Source organism: Ptychodera flava, chromosome 4, assembly GCF_041260155.1.
Source record: "Ptychodera flava strain L36383 chromosome 4, AS_Pfla_20210202, whole genome shotgun sequence".
NCBI classification, from domain to species: domain Eukaryota; kingdom Metazoa; phylum Hemichordata; class Enteropneusta; family Ptychoderidae; genus Ptychodera; species Ptychodera flava.
The window spans coordinates 49,193,758-49,219,052 of NC_091931.1; the positions used below are offsets into that span (position 1 = coordinate 49,193,758).

The 25,295-nt window shown below is 39.8% G+C and overlaps 1 protein-coding gene across 1 annotated transcript in view; it reads left to right on the plus strand.

Annotated features, from left to right (window-relative positions):
• The window catches only part of LOC139132053 (inverted formin-2-like), a 33,920-nt gene that overhangs the window by 6,688 nt on the left and 1,937 nt on the right, over positions 1-25,295 (plus strand). The window contains exons 5-13 of the mRNA XM_070698441.1: positions 1-1,464; positions 2,882-3,018; positions 3,573-3,737; positions 21,419-21,504; positions 22,002-22,102; positions 22,477-22,547; positions 23,292-23,476; positions 23,900-24,020; positions 24,823-24,987. The exon at positions 1-1,464 is cut by the window's left edge and continues 97 nt beyond it. Coding sequence (XP_070554542.1) covers positions 1-1,464; positions 2,882-3,018; positions 3,573-3,737; positions 21,419-21,504; positions 22,002-22,102; positions 22,477-22,547; positions 23,292-23,476; positions 23,900-24,020; positions 24,823-24,987 — 2,495 coding nt within the window. The remainder of the gene's footprint in view (positions 1,465-2,881; positions 3,019-3,572; positions 3,738-21,418; positions 21,505-22,001; positions 22,103-22,476; positions 22,548-23,291; positions 23,477-23,899; positions 24,021-24,822; positions 24,988-25,295) is intronic.

The following is a 25,295-nucleotide window of genomic DNA, read 5'->3' on the forward strand; positions in this document are numbered from 1 at the left end:
CTACGGAAAAGTTCTTAAGGCATGCTACCATCCGCAAGAATGCAGAGCAAATAGAAAAACTTTTAAATATCGATCTGATACAAGAAGAAACAGATTATACGATGAACGGTGAGGAGAAAGGTTCTGAATCTTTAACATGTTCAGAACTACAGGATTCACCTCAATTAAAAATTGTATCAGTCTTTCAGTTACAATCATCATCATTAACAGAATCAGACTCTGCTACATCACCTAACTTCCAGTCGTTTCAAAACACAAATCAAATCATTTCTGATCAGGAAGACGACCAAGAGTCGGATACGGTCGATGGTGACGAGAGAAGCGATACCGTCGCAAAAACTGAAGATTTCAAGTTTTCGACGCCGAATCGGAGTACAATAGTTTCGCCTCCATTATCGTCATCATCAAACCGAGCAACAACATTCCAATTACGATCACTCCCATCAAAAACTTTTGGTGGTATTATTCAAAAACGGAAAGATGAGTATGACGTGCTCAAGTACAGGACTTCCAACTCATCGACAACCAGCATACCACTGACCAGGTATCGACCTTTAAGAATCTCATCACCATCACCATCAAATCTCGCGTCAAGAAGCCAAACTTCATTTCCAACTTCCGAAACACCAAAACCAAAATCTCCAGGCTCAGTAATAGCCACTCCTCCCCGTCCCCCACCACCACCACCATCGACAGGAATACCGTCGACCCAATCTTCGGCTCCACCATCAGGAACGTCACCTCCCCCACCGTCTCCACACCTGGCAACAGCGCCTTTATCATCAGGGGCAATTCTTCCTTCCTCACCTGGAGCTAAGATTCCCGAAGTTAAGTTGAAAACCTTGCACTCGACCAAGGTAAAACCGGAAAAAATAGCGTCAAGAAGCCAAACTTCATTTCCAGCTTCCGAAACACTAAAACCAAAATCCCCAGGTTCAGTAATAGCCCCTCCTCCCCGTCCCCCACCACCACCACCATCAACAGGAATACCGTCGACTCAATCTTCGGCTCCACCATCAGGAACGTCACCTCTCCCACAGCCTCCAACCCTGGCAACAGCGCCTCTATCATCAGGGGCAATTATTCTTCCTTCCTCACCGGGAGCTAAGGTTCCCGAAGTTGAATTGAAAGTCTCCCACTCGACCAAGGTAAAACCGCAAAAAGTTGCGTCAACAAGGCAAACTTCATTTCCAACTTCCGAAACATCAAAACCAAAATCTCCAGGCTCATTAGTAGCCCCTTCTCCAAGTCCCCCACCACCACCCCCATCAACAGGAATACCGTCGACCCAATCTTCGGCTCCACCATCAGGAACGTCACCTCCCCCACCGCCTCCACCCATGGGAACAGCGCCTCTATCATCAGGAGCAATTCTTCCTTCCTCACCTGGAGCTAAGGTTCCAAAAATTAAGTTAAAAGTCTTGCACTGGACCAAGGTAAAACCGCAAAAAGTTGCAGAGACAGGTTTGTATAATCTTTTATAATCATGAATCTTCTTTGGTGGAGAAGTCGTTCAGTAAATAACACCGTCAATAAATTTTATACTCGCTTATACTGGTGTGTTTTTTGTATGAAGTTAAAGAATATATTTCCCGTGACTTTTTTATCGATTAAAATTATGTTTTCCATAGCTTTTCAGAATGCAGACTGATTACAGATGTAACATAAATTCATTTACAACCCTTTTCAGAATTAGAGCGCGAAGCCACTGCGGTGAACTGCAATAAAACTGCTCACACTAATTAGTTTCAGCTGTAGCCAGCTGGCAAAGTCGACAACATTGTATGTCCCATGCAGACAGTTTGTCTGGGGAAGTTGAAATAAAAGAGATTTGTACATGGACCAGTGCATGGTAATGTTACATTGTATCTTAATCTTGAACACAGGGTGCCAATCGTAAACTCTCATTTACAACTCGAGCCTCAGACAGAGCTAGTTTTGCCTTTGTACAAGCAGACTTTTTGGTCTTTATCAAGTAGCCTTGTTCAACACCAAAGTGGCCACGGCTACAGCTGAAACTAATTAGTGTAAGCAGTTTTATTGCAGTTCACTGCAGTGGCTTCGCGCTCTAATTCTGAAAAGGGTTGTAGTTCTAACACTGTACAACTCATCGCAGTTTACCGTCTGAAATAATAAAATGCAAATACAACACAGTAGGCATAAATAAGCATCGAGGCTTGCTTAGTTTAGACTGCGAGATTTGACTATCTCTAAACACAAAAGCAAGAGGCCTCAGGCTTGTATTCTGACAAAAGCCGATTAAAACTTCTGAATGGTCTCACAATGAATTTGGCTCCAAAACCTGTGTGTGCAGGTGTACAGGCACACATGCTTCACTACCCTTGCCATACTATCTTTTACAGTAGTCGTTCAGCTTTCAGTAGTCGCTTTCTGTCCTCTGACCAGTGTAAGCAAATGGGGTGATGATCAGTGTACTCCTGCTTGTTTAGGGTCATTGTGTTTGTGTGTTGCTTACATAAAATATTGTCTGGTTGTCCTGATAATTTCATCGTATTTCCTTTTCTTGTTGCCTCATTTCAGTTTGTTTCAAATTAATGAGGGATTTACGTTGGCAAATAATATACATGGAAGAAGAAGATGATATAATATAAACTTTCAATCACCATCTTATTGTTAAATATGTATCCTAAGTAATCTATGAAACTCCGTATGAAGGGACATTTTGTACAGCAATTATATATTATAAAATATCTCGTGAGCACGACATACTTTCTCGTGGGCAAAACTTAACATGTCGTGCTCACGAGATACTATCCTATGCTAACGAGATATTTTTATTTGGTTTACAAAATGTCTCGAACGGCCTTTCATAGTAATCGTATGCATTGGTAGCGAAAGTTTACATTACATTTCTTAACAGCAAAGAATATCTGGAGACGTATATCAGTAGACAATCCGTCAACTGATGTCCTTCCGGAATATGATGATCTGGAGGAATTGTTCAGCCTGAAGAGGTCGGCGACGGGAAAGTTTATATCAGGGAAGACAAAACAAGAAGTAAGGAAAATATAAGAGAGGGAAAATATTTGCTAAACAAATATCTTAATGAAATGAAGATTTGCGTGAAAGTCATATTTAAGTTTGTGCATTTTTTAAGTTAAAGACTTGACATATACTTTTGCACCTGTTGTACGATGTCGATTTGATTATGTACACAGAAATCCCGGCGGCATGAACGTATTATTATATCATACCTGGTCCAGTATATTGATGGGGGCAAATACAGCGATCTGATTGGTTGAGACGCGAAAAGAACCGTGGTATATTGGCTATATACCACGGCTGGCATACGCGCGAGCTCTCAGCTTGAGCAAAAATCTGTTTTTGTCGTTCCTCGCCAGAATTTCAATATACTGTTATGATATAATAGCAATAAATCACACCCAGCAACGGTATACCACTCGATTTTGACCAGTTCACTCCATATATGCACTTGCTATCGCTCGTGCATATATGTCGTGAACTGGTCAAAATCTCGTGGTATACCGTCGCTGGGTGTGCTTTATTGCTTAAATATTTACTATTGTTTATTTATTTTTCTTTGTCAACAGGTAAACTTGCTGAGTGATAGCCGCAAACTGAACGTAAATATCTTTTTGGTGCAATTTAAGATGAAAGGCAAAGGTATCATTGACAAGATAGAAACGGGAGACGGTAGTACGCTGGGAGAAGAACGTCTACGTACTCTGAAAAGATTACTTCCAAATGAGTCAGAGGTATACAACTTATGAAAATGTGGCTCTAATCCTTATCAAATTGTGCTTGACTTTATCATGTCATTATATTTCTTTATCATCATGTGTCCTCCGACAGACATTACACTGCTTTAAAGTCATATCATTCGAGTTTGTGAGTAAATATTGCAGTCACAATTGTAGCAGGCTTCAGATTCTGTCTGAGATATTCGATGCTTAATAACTAGGCAAAAACTGAAAGCTTCATATCGAAGACTGACAGGAATGATGACAAAATGATTTGTAAGACGGACATTTCACATTTATCGACTTTCTATCAGGTCACGCCCGTTGTAAATCGACTCACTGCTACTGCATGGTTTGTGTGTACTGCCATTGGCAATGAAATATCACTGAACAATTTTCCTACGATAAGAAGCGAAACATAGAATTCAGGCCTCATATATTATAGGGGTAATATATTACCCTTCTTGTGCAATACTGTACAATACGAGGTGAATTACTTATTGGCAAGCTTGGACGATATACGTGCCTGACTGTATCATAAACCTTACAGTACTACCACTGAGGGCGTTCTACCTTCCGACAGTCCCAATTATCATTATTCATGTTTGCATTTTTTATGATCATGAGTATAGATGCTCGTTAGTGTTAACGAAGGAAGTTCTTAGAATAACAGTTTAATAGTATTTCATGTTCCTCAAGTTTACATCGCAGTGTTTCTTCCCCACAGCTCTAAGCCTTCACGAAGACGTGATCCATATATGGTAAGTAGTAAAGTAAACGTGGTCAACTGGGATTAAGTAAGAATTTTACACCCCATTTTATTCATTTATCTACATGAGCGAAGGAAAAATTAACCATCCATGTAACTAAAGTGTGACCCTGACCTATATACGAACTCACGCAGCGCAGCTTGCGCAGCAGTGCATTGTCCTGAACTAAGCGGGAAATTCCCTGCTGAGCATGTTTATACACGTTCCGAAGGTGTAGGGAAATTCCGCGTGAGTCATCACCATCAAACTAGCCTATATAAAGGACCCGTTGTCAGTCCGGCCGGCCGGTCGCGGAGTCTAGCTGATGTTGAACACGAAGTTCCTATCGGTGCGAACTAACTTTCATATCCATTCAATCCATAATATCGTAGATATCGCTCCAGCGGCGGACTAAATCCTTCTTGTTTTTGAATTTCTAGCGCCTGATGAAATATGTCCTGAATAAGTTCTGACCCCGGAGCCTCCTCGTTCCGAAGGGTTGCACCTTTTTCTTGTATTTGTGTAAGCAGCTGTTTATATTGAACATAATAATGTTTATATTTCTCTCGTCTCTTTGCTACACCAGTTTTCCCTTGTATCACATCAATAATACACCTGGTATAGGAGTTAAAGCTAACAGTACCGGAACTGTTGGAATTGCCGCTATTACAGCAGAGCTTACAAGAATTCCCTTTAGTAATATTAAGAGCCATATCAATTCGACCCATTAATTTATAACTTCGTCGATATGCAGCACTTGTTCTTTCTATGTAATCAGCCAATTGTTCAATGCTTTCAACAACTGAGATGTGCATTTTTACTGTATATGTAAGGGATGATAAAAAATAATTGTAGTAATATAGAAATACAATATGGCAGAAGGAGGAGAAGATATACCACTCCAGGGTTTAGATGATGCAAATGTAAATGATGATGATGACGCTACTGCTGAAACATTCTTTATAGACGATGATAATGCCCTTGCAGAAGTCGATCCTTACCGGGATAGCTCAAGCGCGAAGAGCCCGCAGGTAGATCCTTCGACTAGACAGAGAGTAACAATCGAAATACAAGTGGCTGAAAAATTCTTAAATGAGAATAATATTACTGATGAAGCAGCACGAACGAATTATTTTTGAATGCAAAGATTAGGTATGGAAAGCTGTATTATAAAAACCTCAGGCTATCAAAAACTACAGGACGTGGATTTAGATCACTCGAGACAGTAAAAAGAGTAGAAGGAGGATCTGAATTTGTAAGGAAAGTATATAATTATAGTGAGCCCGAAAATGTGAGTCGTGAATTGCATTCTTTAGATGTGGAAAACGATAAAATACCGGCTGAAAAGATGACACCAAAAGACATGGGTATATACAAAGATAAACTGACATTCTTACGACAAGATGCTTCTGGTAATGCAGACAAAATACAAGCTTTTGAAAATAAAATCGAACAATGGAACAATCTAAACCCAGAATATAGAGCTATTAATGATGAATTAAGGATTGCGAATATGCGTATTAGCGACCTTAACAACGAAAAAGTTAAAATAAGGCTAGAGAAAAGAGAAGCTGAAAAACAGTTAAAGGATCCTGAAACGAGTACCCAAGGAAAAGAAAAAGCCAAGAAACTACTAGCTGAACTCATAACAAGAGAAGCTAAAGTTGACAATCGAATTGAATACGAACATGGTAAGATCAGTGAGGCACGTGAAAGTCTGGCTACGACTAGGTCTCTTCGTGATGTAATTTCAGATCCAGAATTGTCACTCAGGCTGAAGCTGACAGAGTTATTTAAACGAAATGGTATAACAATCGCTGCAATACTGACTGCCCTTGGAATGACAATATCAACAATTGCCCTGGCTGTAACTAAAGGAGGGGGAGGGGGAGCAGGGGGAGCAGGAGCAAACGCAGGAGGTTCAGGTCCGCCCAAAGTATATACAAAAGCGAAAGAAATTGTAAAGCAATTTGGCGAATGGTTAAAAACATTGGCCGCAAAAAGTGCTGCTGCAATACCCGGTCTAATCGGTTCCTCGTCAGTTTTCTATTAAAAACAGCAGGATCGGTTGTCGGATTTGTTGGAGAACAGCTATGGATATTTTTAACTGGATTAACATTAGTCATTATAAATAAAATTATGTATTAATATATCACACACCCCTACGGCATCAACATGTTTGGTGAAAAGAATATTGCAAAGTTTCTTTCTAAAAATAAAGACCTGTTTGGTTTCTCTGTCGAATTGGAATGGTGCAAACTCCGGCGGGTAAATCGACATATACTTCGAGCAAATCCAGGTGTCCGACTCAAAGATGATAATCTATATCATAACATTTTAGCTTTCGTGAAGGAATGTCAGAAGACTAACTTCTTTAAGCGACTAGAATTCATAGCTGTATTCCAGGATACTGAGGATGACCAGGAGGCTCATCATCTCCAAGAATATTGGGTTCTTCGATTGATTCGCGACACAGGCAATCGATTTATCTTTCAGGCAGACGGAAATATTTACGTAAAGATGTGATTTTTTCTTCTAAGTTATTATATACACGAAGTGAAATGTAAGATGTGATTTATTTTCTTTTTTTCTTCTACTATATACATTACACGAAAAATGGGGTACGATAGAACATTATCACCGACTTTCACCAACCGAATACCGAATGGAACGAAGTCAGAAAGAACTCATCACGTGATTGCTCATAATCCAAGTGAGGCAGATCCAGGCCAGACACTTATCATACGATGTCCAAAGTTAGAAAGCGGAGTACTCTTAGTTCCAGATACTTTCGACCTGGTTTTTGATCTCGAAGTAATGGGAGATGAATATAACCGAGTAGTACAAAATGTTGCAAAAAATTTGGTGGAGCGTATGAAACTCACATTTGAGGGTCAGACACTTTTCGATTTGAATAAATATACCTTATTGAATGTTATCGCGATCTCTTCAAACATAAAAAGGAGAGAACGAACATGACACTGTATGGAATTCAGAACGAAAATCTAAGAAAATTAAGAAGCGGTTCGACCGATGCAGATGCCGCCGTCGTGGGCGATAAGTTACTTTTCGACACATATAAAACAAAATATGCTATTCGTCTCACTCACCCCCTCATAACAGGCCATGGAGTTGCATACCCAAAAGCGTTAGGGAGTCATATTGAATGGGAAATTACGTTGGCACCCATCTTCAAATTACTTTCCAGTAATAATAATATTTTACAAACAATTATAAATTAAAAACATTCAAATGGAATACGAGACAATTTCTGACCTCGATCTCGCGAGGTCAACTGCTGGTTATTACAACAGTGGAAAAAGTTACCTTTACGAGCATATACTTATTTTAGAACAATCCCATTCAAAGAATCGGACACGGTTATCAATGAAAATATAAATGTACCACGACGTAGCATTAGAGGTATCGCTATACTCTTCACTAAAATCAGTATAATGCAGAACTGAACAGTGAATTTTTCTTTAACCCCTCCATTGAATCTGTGTCTGTAATGATTGAAGGCATTGCAAATAAAGTGTACGCTCAGAAGATGATACCAAGACAATTTTGGCGAGAGGTGCGACGGTATTTTGCTGAAGATAAAGATTGGTGTGAAATTGATATAGATGAGGTCGATTATTTGAAGAATAAATTCTGTCTGTTTATCGATCTGCGTAGTTTTAAAGATATTGAGTTTCATGGAAATGGTTTAAAAGTAATGAACACAAAGGACGGAATTCAACTTGAAATTTTGAAGAAAAACACCTCAATTAAGATTGGCGATGACACTCGCGATGAAAATATATTTGGTCACATTTATGTTATCAGTGATGCCCTGGTCTCTATTGAAAATAGTAGATTAAAGTCTTTACAATATTAACCATGACCCGTCGTCCGTCCTATCGGCCATGTTTCTGCCAGCCATTCGCCCGTGTCTGGATTGTATAACTGCACACGTTTGATATCATTTGGCGCCATCATGATTTTACTACGCTTTTCACTACGGATTTCTCCAGCCTTTTTCCGTACAAACTGTACAAATTGTGCCGGCTCCGGCTTCTTCCCAGTTTCAAACAGATCCTTATAGTCTTCAAAGTTCAAATGTTTTCTTACACAAACATCTTTTATCCCTTTATTTTTTTTCGTCTCGGAAACGGGAGTTCGAAAAGCATACACTTTCGAGCGTATGCCGACAAAATCAAGAATAGGTTCACCATTCAACTCATCTTTAAATTTACCTATCACTTTTTTATTAATCTTCGGAAAGTTGGGGGCGGGGCCGCTCATCCCACTAGTATCATATATAGACTTCTCACCATTCTTTTCAACATCTTCTCGGACTATATCATTGAAAGTTACGTCCGGGTCCGGGGAGGGTATTGGCACACTGTAAACAAAACTGTCAGTATCCATGTAGGCTAATCGTATTCCAGGGAACTGCTTTCGAAAGTAATTGTAATGCGTCTCATACATAAGCAGTTTAGAAAGTTCAAGCACCGCCGCGCCGATGAAAACTGGTTTTACATATCTATGCTCATCCGTTTTCAGTTCCAGTAGGGCACTGTCGCAGGAATCGCCATCCTCTTCGGAAGTTATGAAAGTTATATGTTTCATCTTTGGATTATACTTCTGAATCTTTTTACGTCCACTATCCGTGCCGTTCCAGTCCGAAACAAATTTAAAGTCTCTGTACTTTCGAACATCTTCTATTGTCTTACCGAACATTGCATTATTCATCAGCTTATAGAAATTCTTTTCAAAATCTGTCCTCCCCTTTGCCCTCATTTTAGTGTTAAAGTCTATATATTTCGCGAGACATGGAGCTTCATCGAAAGCAAGCACCCGATAAATCTTTTTCAATCTCATTCCCATCCGAAGATAGAATTCCAGCAACTTGTAGTGTAAGACATAGGACTCTCTATCCATCACACTTGTAATCAGTCGACCGCCCTGCCTCGGAAATTCATAGTGATGCGGTGCTAATGGCAAATCGCTGTGTTCTTCATGTAATTCGGCTGGGTATTCTAAGTCTACTTCTAGAAACTTGGTGGAAAGGTGGAACCAGGTCCCCACCCTCCGCCGGCTCCGCCCCCCGCTCCGCCGGCTCCGCCTTCCCATTCCTCCCACTCTTCCATCGTCATCCAATGAAGTCCACCCGTAGGCATTGCCTGACTCATTGCCAGCCGTAGAGATTGTTTGCATCGAGATATTTTATTTCGGTCACCGGTTTTCTCTGGATCGTAATTCCCGCCGGCGGGGCCAGCGTAAGCAGGATGATTTGTCTGTAAATAATGAATATTACACTGGCTGATACCTCCTCGTATTCCCGTTGTACGAAAGTCATCTGCTCAGCATCTTGAATGAGTTTAAACTTATTACCCGTGTAAAGTAACATAGCATCCCATGTCAAGCCGGGCGCTGACATATAGTGGGCTGGATCTAACTTATATGCTTCTAAACATGTGTCACGAAATTTTCGAATATATTTGCAAGAAGGAGAACGTCAGTCTCGCAATAGAATTCCATATAATCTTTAATCGTACGACATCCAACTTCGCCCCATACTCGCAATGCATGTTCGTAATCAGACTCAGAAATCCCCTCTTCCGTCAATTCGCTATAAAATTCCTCCCTCTCCGGGAGCTCCCCCTCTCCCAGTCTGTCAACCGAGTCTAAATATTCGTAGGGGAAGAAACCTTTCGCCCTTTGAATGTCCGGGTACGAAAGTGGTACCGTCGTCCATCCGTGGTCCGGCACAGTTTTTGCCAACTTCGCCAATGACCCCATCATCAACTGAGCACTGTCCATAAACTTTATAGAAAAGAAACGTCTCTTTATCTCCCTCTTCCCATCGACAACAATTGAGCCACTAAAAATAAATGTTTTTGAGAGACCCATAATTCCACCATTACCCGTCTTAGCTATTAAATTTGGCTCTTGTCCGGGACCATCATCTATTTCATGTAACTTTTTCAAAATAAAAGAACCATCGTATCCCTTGAGGTTGTGAAAGTAGATAGGAATGGTTCTCGACGGGCGACATCCCTCGCAATAGAAGGTCGCCTCCTCCTTCACTACTCGGTATCCTGCCGGCTCTCCACATGCAATACAGACTGGATCACATCCGTCACGCTGGTAATTAGATCTATCTTTCATCGGTATTATTTTCCAATAATACGATTTCGAATAATACTCGGCCCGTTCTTTCATATCCTTCAGAAAGTCTGTAACACAGGAGAGACCTGTGAATGTTCTTTTACCATAAACAGTGGGTGGCCCGTCGCCCTTCGCCCACCGTTCCACCATAACATACGAAAGACAAATTGGAATGTGTCGGCCAGTGCCCCGCTCAATAATTGCCTCAGTATCTGCATAGACGACGTAGGGAGAAGGAACCTTCTTCCGATGTCCTTCAAATTGACATACTTCCTTAGGAAAAACTGGCTGGGAGTCGTCTGTTCCACAGTACACCTGATGTATTTCTAATTCTTCTGTTGACTTAAAACCTCTTTTACAAACCATACAAATACACTTCTGTCTGCGCTCATTCTTTCGATTAGTACGAGAATTACGAAGGCGATTTAACGCAGTAATTGGTACATAGTGGCACCTTCGGGCTTCACCGATTATCAGTAAGATATTTGCTATTTGATCGCCTTCGGCTCCGCTACTATATAACACAGTTATGTCGGACGGGGGAGTGGGATCATTTTGTAGATCTGAAATACTTGAAGTTTGATCCCTGGATTTTGCTGCTCGAAGCACCTGAATACAGTCATATCGGCGGGCGTGGGCGTGGGTATTCCCTCCCAACAGTAGTCAGCCATAAATGGGGCGTACGTATTCCATTTTCTCCTTACCTGACCACATTTCTTTTCACGAAACTCGGGGTCGGCCAACTTTAAACTTGCTACGATGGCGTATTGAAAACAGTTCTCGCTGCCCGAAGGTAGCACCAGATCGCTAACACAATGCTTATTTTTTAACCATCCGGGAAGTTGGACTGCGCCAGCCCAGCCCGAGTAAAACTTCTACTAGAATTACTTCAAAATAAGTATCTCCTCGAGAACGAGACCAGAACCCTCAACATTTTCAATTGTATCAAGCATAAGGTCGTAGCGATCTATTAATTGTTGCCCCACATCCGCCCCTCTTACATCTTTTGTGTATGTATCTTTTAAATTTAACATACAATGTACGCGTTGTGTATTACCAGTTTTCGGATCCGATAATTTGACTTCCATTTCGGTATAAACAGAGTACATCTTTCGTTCCGTTTCTTTGACCATACCTTCAATATCCACCAGCTCCCCGATATCCTTGACTCGCTTGACTTCAGGAAATTCTTTTCGTAAAACTGCTCCCTTGAATGCTGTATGTAATTGACTGGCCTAATAATCTTTATGATATATACTATCCTAAAATTTTTAAAATGAAAAAATAATTATTCTATGATAGGTCATCAAAATCCACTATAATATTTTTGTCAGCATTTATTTGTTTATATATCTCACCTAATCTTTCTAAGTCGACTATTTCTTCCGCATCTTGAATTTCTGGTTTATTAGGCGCAGCACAAAATATTAATCTCTCAACAGTGAAGAAAGAGCACGCTTACTTAAGCGCGGTTTAAATGCTAAGAATTCTATCTTACTACCTTTTCGGATATTACGAGGTACAATAGCAGGATTTTCTCGGACTGGCAATGGGCTCACTGTTTTAAAACCGCAGTCAATTTCTTGAACCATATCAATACATGTAGCGAAATCGTGAGCCCCTCTCCCTCTTTTAAATCGAAATTTAAAATACGCCACGCCCTGTGTCTCGCTCCCTCGCTTCTGATACACTTTAGATGGATAGTAAAATCCAGTAGTATTCTTGGAGTGAGCGGTCAGGCTTGCAGCATAACTTTTAGCAGTGCTTGCATCGAAACTTTCACCTAGGGTACGGAATACTATCAGATCGGTAAACTTTTGAAGACTTTGTTGCCAACGGACACACACCCCATCGCATGTAGCTGGATCTTTTGAACCGTACTTAGGTCCGATATTGAAAACCACTTCTAGCTCACTGTCTACATATATAATAGGATCTACATATTCACCAAATACTAATTTGCCTCCATCATCAATTTTGATGTTTTCTCCGGTTTCAAGTATTTTTATTGCATCTGAAATAGAAAGGATTGTCATTGTCTTATCGTATATATCTTAATAATAATTTAAAAAAAATTTCTATGATATAGTATCCCCAAAATGTCATACATATTCATAAATGGACCAACTGGAAGTGGTAAGAGTTACGATGCAGTAAATTTGTCTGCGTCTCACGTACCAGAATTTGACACTAGTTTTTCTAGCAACATTGCCGACTTTTATAATGGCGCCACGTTTCGATTGCTGATTTTCAGAATCAGTTTATAGAACATACTCTTAGTTTACAATGTCGGGCTGGGAGGGCCTCTCCTTCGGAACGCTACATTATTTGTGACTCTTCCATAATTCAACATCTAACTTTTTCTAGAATCCGGGGCGTGGCAACGGAAGAAAAAAAGATTGTTTCTAGAGCATTTGACCATTTACCCAGTTTCATTATCATATTCAAAGATATGCCTTGGGATTATTGCAGGCGGAATGTGTTGACTCGAGCCAGGTCGTACGAAATAACGCCTTAAAAGAACTAGAAGAGATTCACAATAAGTTCAAAAAGTTTCTTAGAAATTTGCCACGACTACAGGCTTCCATGTTTGGTAATTAGTCAGCCCTTACGCCTGAAGTTCTCAAGAATATACTTAATCCAACGATTGATACAGAGACAGTCGGACCAGTAGATTTCCACAAGCTTTTGACTTTGGAATTGCATGGAGCGGCGGCAGCCAGGGATTTTTAATAGACGGTTTCGAGGAGGAGGAACTTGAAAAAGCTTATTATCCACCTGGTCAAGAACAACTAGAACAACGTCGAGTCTCACTCAAGAACCTACACAAACTTCTAATGCTTGTGAAACAGTGTGTGCTTATAATGCTCCGTTTGACTTACGAGCACTTGATATGATGAAAAGGGTGGACTTTGGAGTTACTTGTCTATGGTTCATGTCAGTTGTGTACATTATACTTCAGCCAGAACTTATTGATAAAGCTGAACAAGGAGGATTGGAAAGAACGGACCGTGGCAACATGAGAAGTCGCTTTGAGATCTTGCAAACTTAATATGTTCAGGAACTGAGGTACCACCTCATCCACATACTGCCGAAAAAGATGCAATAAGTGAACATTACTTACGACAGTACATGATAAATACTTGGCCAGGTGGGTGGAAGCGAGGTGGTAAACTGACACTTTCTTCTTTCAAGAAATTAAGACTTTTTCCATGGTACTTATTGAATAACTTTCGTAAATACTTACGTTAGTACTTACGTTAGTACTTGACAAGAACCAGCACAGGAACTTACGAAGTACTTACGAAGTTCTAATAACATTTTCTTCTGGCTCCAACTATTGAAACTTTCCGGATAACCTTCCCATTTTATCAGATAATATTTCTTTCCTCTAATTTTTTTCGTCTTCAAAATTCGTTCTACTCTGTACAGCTCGTCGGCACCTTCCGAAAGGGCGCTCTGAAGTTCATCAGAATAGAAAGTGCCGAGTATTTCCTCTCCATTCAGATCTTTTATTTTGTAAACTGGCGGCGTTCCCAGTCCAGCCGCATACACAACTTTTGAAACCACGAAAATCTCCTCTGTCCAATTTGGTAAATATCCTTTCTTGAAAGTGGTCTTGTATTTTGTAATTCGGACCCGTTCTCCCGGCTTGAATTCAGGGTCAACTCCCATGGCTGCCAACTCAGGACCGAATAGTGTATAAAATGCCTGCCAATCGTTCTCCTCTGTTACGTCCCTGGGTTTCATTTTGATACTTCCGTGAACGGTGTTGTTGTAATTCTCGAGAAGTTGTGGTAGAATGGGGAGCCAGGAACGTGTCTGTTATATGTAAGTATTTCCACATCATCGTCTTAAGAGTCCGATTAAAACGTTCAACGACGCTAGCTTTTTTGTCACTGTAGGTGTGAAACCAGTGAATTCCCGCCTCCTCCAACCACCCCTGCATTTTTCGGTTAGTAAATTCCCGCCCCTCATCTGTCTGAAGTTTGTCGGGCCTTCTCCCGGATTTCTTAATCACGTCTTGTAGCGCCTGTAACGTATCATCAGCCGTTTTTGACTGTATCGGCCTGGCCCATGCGTATTTACTGAGTACATCGATTACTGTTAGCATGTATCGAATGTTACGATTCTCTTTTGCGAACGGGGGAGGGAATTCCACGAGATCCGCTTGCCATTGAGAGTCTATCGATGTTACGAAAACGCGCCGGCCGCCCCGGAAGGCACCCCACGAGTACGAGGTACCGGTTTATGTAGATTATAAGTTAGCTGAGTTTTTAACCACTCCTGCACCTCTTTCTTGGTCACTTTCAGTCCGCTGGCCCGTGCTGCGTCATACAATTTTTGTACACCTCCAAAACCAGTTTTGGGTTGTAATATAATTCTCTAAGAGTACCTTCGGCTTCAGCTTCCATAATTGTTATATTATACGAATAATTTTATGTCGTACGGTTGCCGTAAACGAAATACTAGTTTACTGAATGGTCTACTTTTCAATTGCTTGATTAGGCCCACGGCTTCCCGTTCTGACACCTCCATTCCATATTCTTTTATAATAGTTTTGTTGTCTATCTTGTTCGGTGTGTAAAATAGTACTAACATCTGTATGTTTTCCCTGAATGGTTTACTAATACTAGTATATTGTTGAGTCAGAACCCAGACAGATAATCCGTCGTGTCTTGCGCTGAAACCAAGTTGGACTAAAACGTTACTGCGCTTCTTCATATCTTTGGACGAGGCGCAGTCGTCGAGGATTATTAAAGTGTTCGTGCCGGCCCATTCTTTATGCACGTAGGTTAATGTATCATCCACTGCATCGAGTCCGACTGGAAATATAAACACATTATCATCGGTGAAAATGAATCTTCTATTATACGCTTTATTATTCATGAATGTTGGGCAAATGAATATCACATATTCGAATTTCCTTAAGTACGGACCGGTGAGGAGGTCCAACATAAATTCTGTTTTGCCAGAATATGTCGGTCCAGTTATAATCATGTTGAATGGTGGGGTTACGTATATTGACATTTCTCTGGATCTATATACTGTAAATTAATGAATCTCTTCTAGTTCTTTTAAGTTACTGGTTCGAGTTAGATGAAACCCAGTCACATCGACAGCATCTGAATGAACTATATAGTTAGTGACTTTATTCCAGTACCTACAATAGTAATGAATATTGCTAAAGATAACAAACCAATTTTACCATATTCGTGAATAGGGTCTACGCTGGTCACGGCTGCTGCCCGTTCTGGGGAGGGGAGGGGAGGGGCCGAATCCGAGTCGTGTCATTGTGAGGTGACTCTCCGGGCTCGTCCTGCCACTTCACAGGATCCCTCCCCTCCATCTCATGTATAGCACTTTCTCGAACTTCCGTGTTTATATCACCATTCACCCCGAAGGCCATAGATTCTGTTGCGTATTGCAATTCATTATTATAACCTGAGATTGCCGGGCCCGAAAGAATAACCATCTCAGACGGTAAGAGAAGTAAATTGGGAGAGACTGCCATATCAAGTTTACACCAGTATTCATTATTGTGTCTTGATATCGCCTATAACTAATTACTTTGTCGGTATTGCGAATTTCATCTTCGAGGAGAACACCGAATTCTTTTCGAACTTGCTCTGCACTGCCAGTATCGCCCACAATGGTACTGCGAATATTTGCTTGTGCGCCAAGTATGCAATATACGTAGGCTTCAAGACTTTCGTTGAGGCGAGCGAGACCGGCCTTTGTTAGTCCCGAGTCTCCTGTCAGAGGAATGAAACTATTATATTGTCCCTCCGATCCATCATTTCGGAAGAAATAGTAGTGTGGTCGTTCTTTGTCGGACAGTACATGTTTTTTCTTTCCAAAAATGGTATGTGTATAGAAAACGCCTCCGTCGGCGGAGAGGAAAAAGTCCCGACCGTTGTATATTGCTTTTGGCTGTCGAACAGGGCCACGATTAGTGTAATATTCATATCCATAACCAAGACCTTTATTTTGACCTTTTCGATAACGAAAGTCGGACTTCGTTGGGCTTATATTTCCAAATTCAGTACATAGAAGTTCATATTGGACGAGATTGTACGGATTGTCGCCCGCTTTGAAGGTGGGGGTATCGTCTGGAAGTGCAACTCCCATTTCGTGAAGGATACGACGTATTGTAAATATACATGGAAACGGCAGAATGATCGTATTTGGGGCGGAAATTTCTTATCAAAGAGATGGGCGAATGATATACCACAACCAGTAGTGCTACACCATACAGCGAAATTCAGTTGCTGGTCCCAATATTTCATATGCGGACTGCCCAGCCAGACATTACTTTCTTTCGCTGATCGATGAGTGATTACGTTATCTTTGAACACATCCGAGGATGAAAAGTAAATTTTTCTGTCGGCGTTACATATATTTCTAAGTCCATGAGAATAGGTTTTATTCCCCCGTCCGGTTTGGAAGGAATATCAGCATGCTGTACTGTCGGTACGCTCGTCTTATTCAATTGAAAAGCAACTGGGAATAAGTCTGTACTCATTATTCGTGTTTCTATATACAGATAGATTTAAATGGAGGAGAATTTTCTCGGAATCCCTGTCGGAATCCCTGTCGGTACGGTTCTGTTAGGGGTACTAACATTCCAGACTATGTTAATACTTTATTTCGGATTCAGGTTTAAACGAATTTTTTATTTTTTACTAAGAATAGATAACATACTGCAAACAATGGAGAATTTAATAAAGTCATCGGCAGCGGCAAATATGGCAGCGCCCTACCGGAACGGTTCCCCTATCGGAACGGAAGGGGCTTCGGCACCTTCAGCGCCTTCGGACAATAATCAATCCATAATAGAGACAAAACGTGAAAAAATACTCTGTGTCATCGCAAGTGGTCAAAGTAAGTTATTTTTTGGTAAGGAGTTTACAGTTAGAGAAGTGGAAACGTGGAAAGATGAATTCATAACACGAGCCTTTAAAGTCTATGAAGCGAAATACAGTTCTCTTATAAGTGATACCATCACTCAAAGTTTCATAGATCTAGGAGCCCGCGCAATTAGTCAGGTAGTTCCAATCGATGATCGAGATAACTATGCCACTGATCTTAAAAGGATTTTATTCTAAACAGTGAAATAAAACGATTATCAGGGGGATAGGGTACACGTGGGGGCCGTGATTGCTCTAATTTCCACCGGTTTAATTACGGGTAAACATTTAAATTTTAAAAAAATCGGGTTTAATATAGTACCTGAAATAAATGGATTCAACTTCGCCGACTCAGCAAACGACTCCGTCAGAAGCCCCGCCGACGGAGCCCACACCGCAAACGACTCCGCCGACTCCGACACAGCGCAACATAGAGAAAGTGACGTTACCGCCGAAGCATCCAGGGAGAGTTGCTTCAGGGAAGCGACTAGCGGAATGGAACAGGCAAAACAGGGAGAAGAAACTAAAAGCAATGGAGGGGGGGAGAGGGGGGGAGGGGAATGATGCGGTAGCAGACCTACCGCCTACAATGAAAGAACAGTGTGATAATAATTCACGCTGGTATAATAAATGTTATCTTGTTTTAGGAATTATGGGAGTTTCATTGACTGCATTAGGGCTATATTGGGGGCGTGCTCGACATACCCCCTGTTCCGTCCGGAAAGATCCTCCACAGAAAGCGAAAAAAACAGAGCACGTAGCAGCTCCATCCGGAACAGTTCCGACGGGAGGGGAGGGGGAGGGGGTGTTCCCAGCTCCTCTACATTGTATGAGATGGATTAACTCCCCATTTTTTATTTTTATTTTTTTTATTTTATATACTAGTCAGCAATCATGGATATTAAAACAGTTGTAAACACAATGTACGATGGAATTGTAATCGCAGGACTTGCGATGGGATATCTTATGATCTCCAGCAAATTTCTAAAATTGATATGGGCGATCCAAGTCGTCCAATTTGACTCGCTTGGCAAAATTAGGCGGTGCGACTGCTGCCGCAGTTGCGACAAAAGATCTCCTTGAACAGAAAAATATTATTCCTGCAGAACCTTATACTTCGTAATAATAATATTCATCGAACATTTATACTTAGTAATATATACATACAACGTACAACGATGATCATTTGGATTGAAAGTAAAACAGGTGAACCTGTTACTGTTAATTTTTACCCTTGTATTGACACGACACAGTTTACGAAGATAAGACTGCTAGAGTGCGGACTATATAATTCATGGCATAACATAACATCGACGAATAATGTAATAAAATATCAAGAAGGTGACCAACCAAAGAAGACTAAATCAATACGTCCAGGTAACTACAATATCGATACGTTAAACAAAGCAATCGGGTTGAAGCAAAAATTAATTTTGAAAAACATCTGCCGACAAACCACGTTCTTCTAACTTTGGCTAAAGATGTTAAAGTTTATTTCAATGCTACAGGTAGCTTTGCCAACGTAGTTGGTTTTTCAGATAAACCTGAGGACAACCCAGTTATAAAAAGTACTATGAGTCCGAAGAAAGTGGATTTCTTAACAGTCACTAAATATATAGTTCATTCAGATGTAGTCGATGTTACTGGAAATTATGTTTCATTTGGTTCGGGTGCCTCCGGAGGATACATACAGGGGAAAGTATCGAACTGTTTACAAATACTTCCCATCCGGGATACGAGAGAAATAAGTGAAAAGGTTACTTACGATTTTAAAACGGAGCAATTTCTATGCCATTGAGAAAAGGGGGAGATTACATGAATTCAATGCGTATCTGGATAACGGATCAGGATGGGAACATGATCGATTTCAATAACTGGCCAATTAGCTTTTGTATTGAATTATTGTAGTCCCGAAGCGGGGCCGGTGTAACCCTATCGGAAGATAAACCATCCCACGACCAATCCTCCAGCAATATAGATCATCTCATATTTCTTTTGCTCAGGACTGGGCTGATAATAATCTGAGAATTGAACTTCTTTGCCTGACGTAGAGTTGCTTTGCACCGCTTCTGCTTCTTCCAGGATTTCTGCATCTGTATCTCTTAATTCTGCCGCAGCATGTGCGTCCTTTGCCTGATTTTCTCTTTCCCAGTCAGCCTGTAGTAATCTTTTTCTGACCAGACGTTGCGATCATGTTCAAATTTTTCTAATGCTTTATCATGTCGGACCTTCTCTTCAATAAGAGCGTCACCATTCCCAGAAAGCTTTTGTCCGATAATATTTCCTCCTGTGAATGCCGTTGCATTTAATACAGCACCGAGAACTGTCATTCCTATAGCTGAAGCCATGGTTGTGTATATTACAAGGTATTATTTTAATTTTCACTGTATATAGGTCCCTACGGAGTATGTCTGATCCAAGTGGCTTCGGTCTAGGTACAATTCGTATGCAAAATCTTGAGCTTGAAGATCTGAGTGATGTTAAAGTTAACAATAATACTAAGATGGCTGCTAATCATAATAAGGATTACGTCCTTCGTTACAAGGACCGCGAAAAATATTTCGTTTTAGCCAATGCCGCGGTGCAATCCCACGAGCATGCTGTAGAATTTTCCGAACTTAAAGACATTGATGAAACTGTAATTGACGCCACAAAGGCTTCGAATGATCCTACTCCTTTTGCTCTGACATGGGATGGGGATAGTCAGAAATTCATGCCTTATAATGTGCCGCGTAACATCTTAGATATATTGGATAGTGAAATTGCAGGAGGTGTTGCTGAACCACCAGGAACTCCGAATGTGATTTATTTTGATAGCAATGTAAACAAATATAAATTGTTAGATTTTCGTAGTTGGCTTACTCCTACAAATCCATACATTGCACTTCTTGGTATACCGATTCACCTTAAAATTAGTCCTCTTAATACAATAATGAAGGCAGATAATACACTAAGAAGGTGGATAAACGAGGGGGAGAATTATTGCTCGTATACAGCTAGCGGAGTTCCAGTTAGATTATTTTGGGACACAACTTTAAAGAAACTGGGTCTGAAAAGCGTCGGTGATGAGGCAGCTGAATTAACTTTACAGACTGTAAATCAACAGATGACTGATAATATGAAAATACTTCAACATGGTACAGTTCTCATTAGATGTGTAAAGTTAGCTATTGGAGATGAATTTGACGATTTGGTTGGATATTATGCTATGAAAACAGATAACAGAACAACTTGTGATATTATCATAAGTATTGATAAAGATCGGGGAGGGGAAATGAGTATTGAATGTTTTGTTGGTGGGAATAGAATAGAGAACGACTTAGGAACTACATTTGTACGTAAAGATAAAAGAGTGAACACTTTAGATATCAGTACCATTCATCTGAAACGTCTCATATTATTTGAAGTAATGGTCTTCCGTCACATTTTAAGTTCAGAGGAAATTACTAAAATTTTATCTATCAGGTGAACAAGTTCGTACCGATAGGAACTTCGTGTTCAACATCAGCTAGACTCCGCGACCGGCGGCCGGACTGACAACGGGTCCTTTATATAGGCTAGTTTGATGGTGATGACTCACGCGGAATTTCCCATACACCTTCGGAACGTGTATAAACATGCTCAGCAGGGAATTTCCCGCTTAGTTCAGGACAATGCACTGCTGCGCAAGCTGCGCATGCGTGAGTTCGTATATAGGTCAGGGTCACACTTTAGTTACATGGATGGTTAATTTTTCCTTCGCTTCATGTAGATAAATGAATAAAATGGGGTGTAAAATTCTTACTTAATCCCAGTTGACCACGTTTACTTTACTACTATGGTAGGATATTTATACACTTATAATTGCATATTTTCTTACATTTACCATACTTTCGTACAGATAGAAGATTTAATGTCTTTCTCTGGTGACGAAGACAAGTTAAACACCACTGAACAGTTTTTTCTCGAACTTCTCAAACTCAAAAAGTAAGTGCAGTATTTTAGTCCAGATTGAAGCCAATACTAGATAAAAATCATCACTTTATTCTCTTACAATCCTTCGTATATGACTAATTAACGAACGGTTGTTCGCACGTATTTGAAATAACATACAGTGGCATCATCTATTAAGATTGAAAAACGAAATACCCCAGGAGACTCAAGTTAAATAGTTACAGTTGTAATCCAAATATGACTTTGGAACTTACAGAATACGTTCATGCAAAGCATTGCAGACTTTTGAGAATTCAGAACAGGAAATCGTTTCGACCAGCGTCGACACTTCGCACACCCATTACTTGACATACCAATATTTCGGTAAGGCACTGGTAGCCCTCATCAGAGTAAGACTGCCTCCTTGTTTCTTGAACTTCAAAGACGGAAGAACATCTGACAAACGTATATGTAGAAGTCCAACTTTAATCCGTTTGCTCAACCCATAAAAAGATGTACATCAGAGTTGACTTGAACGTTTCTCCTCACAGTTACAGGCTGAGAATCGACTGCATGTTGTTGAAGGAAGAGTTTGGCAAAACACTGAGCTCCTTGAAGACAGCCTTCATGTTAGTGATAACAAGCGTTAAATGTAAGTTTTCGGATAATGTAGAATAGCATGAAAAAAATTCAGACAACTCGTTTGGCTTCAACAAAATTACTACTATAATATCCTAGGTTTCAATAAAAGTTAATGTTATGAAACATTAAATAATTGTTCTCCGAAAAGGCAGAACATTTTTGTAACAGCTCATCGTGTAACACTCTCATTCATCCTAGAGTCACCTATACCACACTAGCACTATTGTGGAAATGTTACCATCAACAAGAAATGGCCGTAGCCTGTTGATGAGAGCTAAATTAACTAATTCCACTTTCTGTAAGCACTTTGTTTTCGAGATGTTTGCCCGTAACAATAACCATACTGATGTATAATTGAATGTGAATATTCAAATTTCATTTTAGGTTTAATGAAAAGCGCAGCATTGGAGAGATTTTTAAAGCTTGTCCTTGTAACAGGCAACTACATGAACTATGTAAGTAAAAGTCTTGCTCACCAAAATACGTCACAAAGGTTTTTAAGAATGTACTGTAATTTAATGTACTGCAATGCAATGTAATGCAATGTGCTGTAATTTAATGTACTGCAATGCAATGTAATGCAATGTGCTGTAAGATAATGTGATGTGATGTACTATTAGGTGACTTAACTAGAAAATACCAAAACGTTTTATGATACAATGTGAGTTTACTCTGAAGTACAAATTTAGACAAGGAAATTTGTAACAACAGGGATTGATTAATCATTTTTGAAAGGATAATATCGCACATGAAAATTTGTGTAAGTTAGCTATTTTTTCCTCGATTTGTACATGTTGCTTAATCTATCCCCAATGTTAACTTTAGCAGGTATAAAACATTTTAAAATATTGAATAAATAAAAGAGGAAAAAACTGTTGTCACACTTTTTCGGCATAGACCTCTAGAATTATTCATCCATAGGTGAATTAAATTACGCAAAGGTGACGAGAATTACTGGCCTAGTTATCAAGATACAAAATGAAAATATTATAAAATAATTATTAAAAACGACCAGTAGATTTTTCCAAAATAAAATTTGTGAAAAACATAATATTATATCTTAAAGAGCGCTTATTGACTTTGCTTTTGAATATATCAATATTACGTCATCATTTTTAATATCGGTCATTTTACATGTACCCCTTATCTGTCCCATTATTATCACCGATATTACACATACCCCTTATCTATCCCGTCAGTATCACAGATATGCCGGAAATGCCAACGGTTTCAAGATGTCTTCTCTGTTGAAGTTAAAGGAGACCCTTTCCAATAAATCGAGGTTGACATTGCTACATCATTTAGTGAAAGTCTTCGATCAGAAATCCCACCAACAATTGACGCAGTTATTAGACGATTTCAAAACAGTGTCAAAAGCATCGAGGTGAGGTCGGTCACTATTCCAAGCAACATTGTGTTCATACCTTCATTGATAGATCACTCGTTGTGTATTACAAAATCAACATTGCTCTTGAGAGATGTACACATGTGTATCAGTGGATGATTGTAGACTCCACTCCAGATAGTGTGATCTTTGAAAATGAAAGGTTGACCAACTTCATCAAGGACGCCCTGGACAACGAATGCCATAAAAATCACAAGAAAGTCTAGGTTCACTGATCGATTTTTGATGGACCAATTTCTGTCATTAACGACCAAGACTGAAGAAATAAACCCTTTCTATAGGGTCAAAAATGGCCAACATGGCCAGGTTAAGTCCATAGGAAAAGGTTAAAACATTGCTCTCCACGAATCGAGGTGGTAGATGTCTTATACCGCTTACAGCTATTTGTCTTTTGTCTTGTAGATATTCCCTTACTGATCTAAAAACCGAAGTACGTGAACTGTCGAAAAGACTTGACAAAATGGAACAGGAAGTGAACATGGCAGAGGAAGATATCAAGATGCAAATGAAGGATTTTCTTCCTGTAAGTTATGAATATTGTTTCAAACAAAAAAGTTAATCAATCAGAGAGCAGTCTATCTTTGAGGCTGAATGGGACAACAAGTGTTACTTTTGCTAATTTTTTCATGGTTATTGTTCTGTTTGTCAGTTGCACGATCTTGTTCTACTCCCAAAAGCATTTTGAAAAACCTACATTTTATTTTATCAGCAGTGTCTGTACGTGTACAATGCACTGTTGCTTACATTTGAATTCCAGTCCGGACAAGAATTCACTTGTCAAAAATAACAACGATATCTACACATGAAAAGGCTGAGCTAACAAGCTGAATACTGTGTATCTCAACATGCTTTGGGGAGTAGGACACCACAATCAAAAACAGTTAAAAAACATCAAACGTTATTGCTACTTGCCTTTTAAAATACTTCGATTGATAACCTCTTTATCGATATCTAATAAATATTTTGAAACATTGACAAAATTAGCAATTTCTAAATATTAACAATATTGATGTCGGATTTCAAATGAATGTCAGTGGTGAGAGACACGCGTATTGGAACTGCGAGTGGAAGCAAGAGTATGGGAAGAAACGAATAGTAAAATTATGTTGGTTATCAGACTTAATGTCTCGAGTTCATTCAATAAAGGTCAAAGGTTACACGATTAACCGTTAAGTGCACAAAATATAAATGAGAATACGACATATTTTTATTTAAATCTGACGTCAACAATGCATGCTTTGAGTGACGCTCAGTAAAAACAGCTATCTATGAGCCATTCACGTTATAGTTTTCAAATTAGAGATAAACGTTTTACTTTTATCCAGAAAGCTTCGAAAGAGTTTGCTGTGTTACAAAGCCTGGTGCAAGAAATCGACCAGCTAGTCGTTAAATTGTCCAGCTATCTCTGCGAAGACGAGACAACTTTTCAACTCGAGGAGTTGATTTCAACCATCGATGAATTCTCACAATGTGTGCAGCAGTGCAGGCAGGTGAGAGAGAGAGAGAGAGAGAGAGAGAGAGAGAGAGAGAGAGAGAGAGAGAGAGAGAGAGAGAGAGAGTCATAGGTGACATATCGTAATGTCATGGTCACTTGTTTTACTATGTAGAAGACTTTGACGTCATCATCTATTGCAGTATGTAGGAACTTTAATATCTTTGTTTCAACTGAGTTAGTTCTCAATTTTAATGATAACTATCCAGTGACGTTACGTCTGTGTCTCAATAGGCATATCTTTATATCGTAAAATAGGTACATCGGTCACTTACGTGACGATGCTATTGACTAAAACGTCGGAAG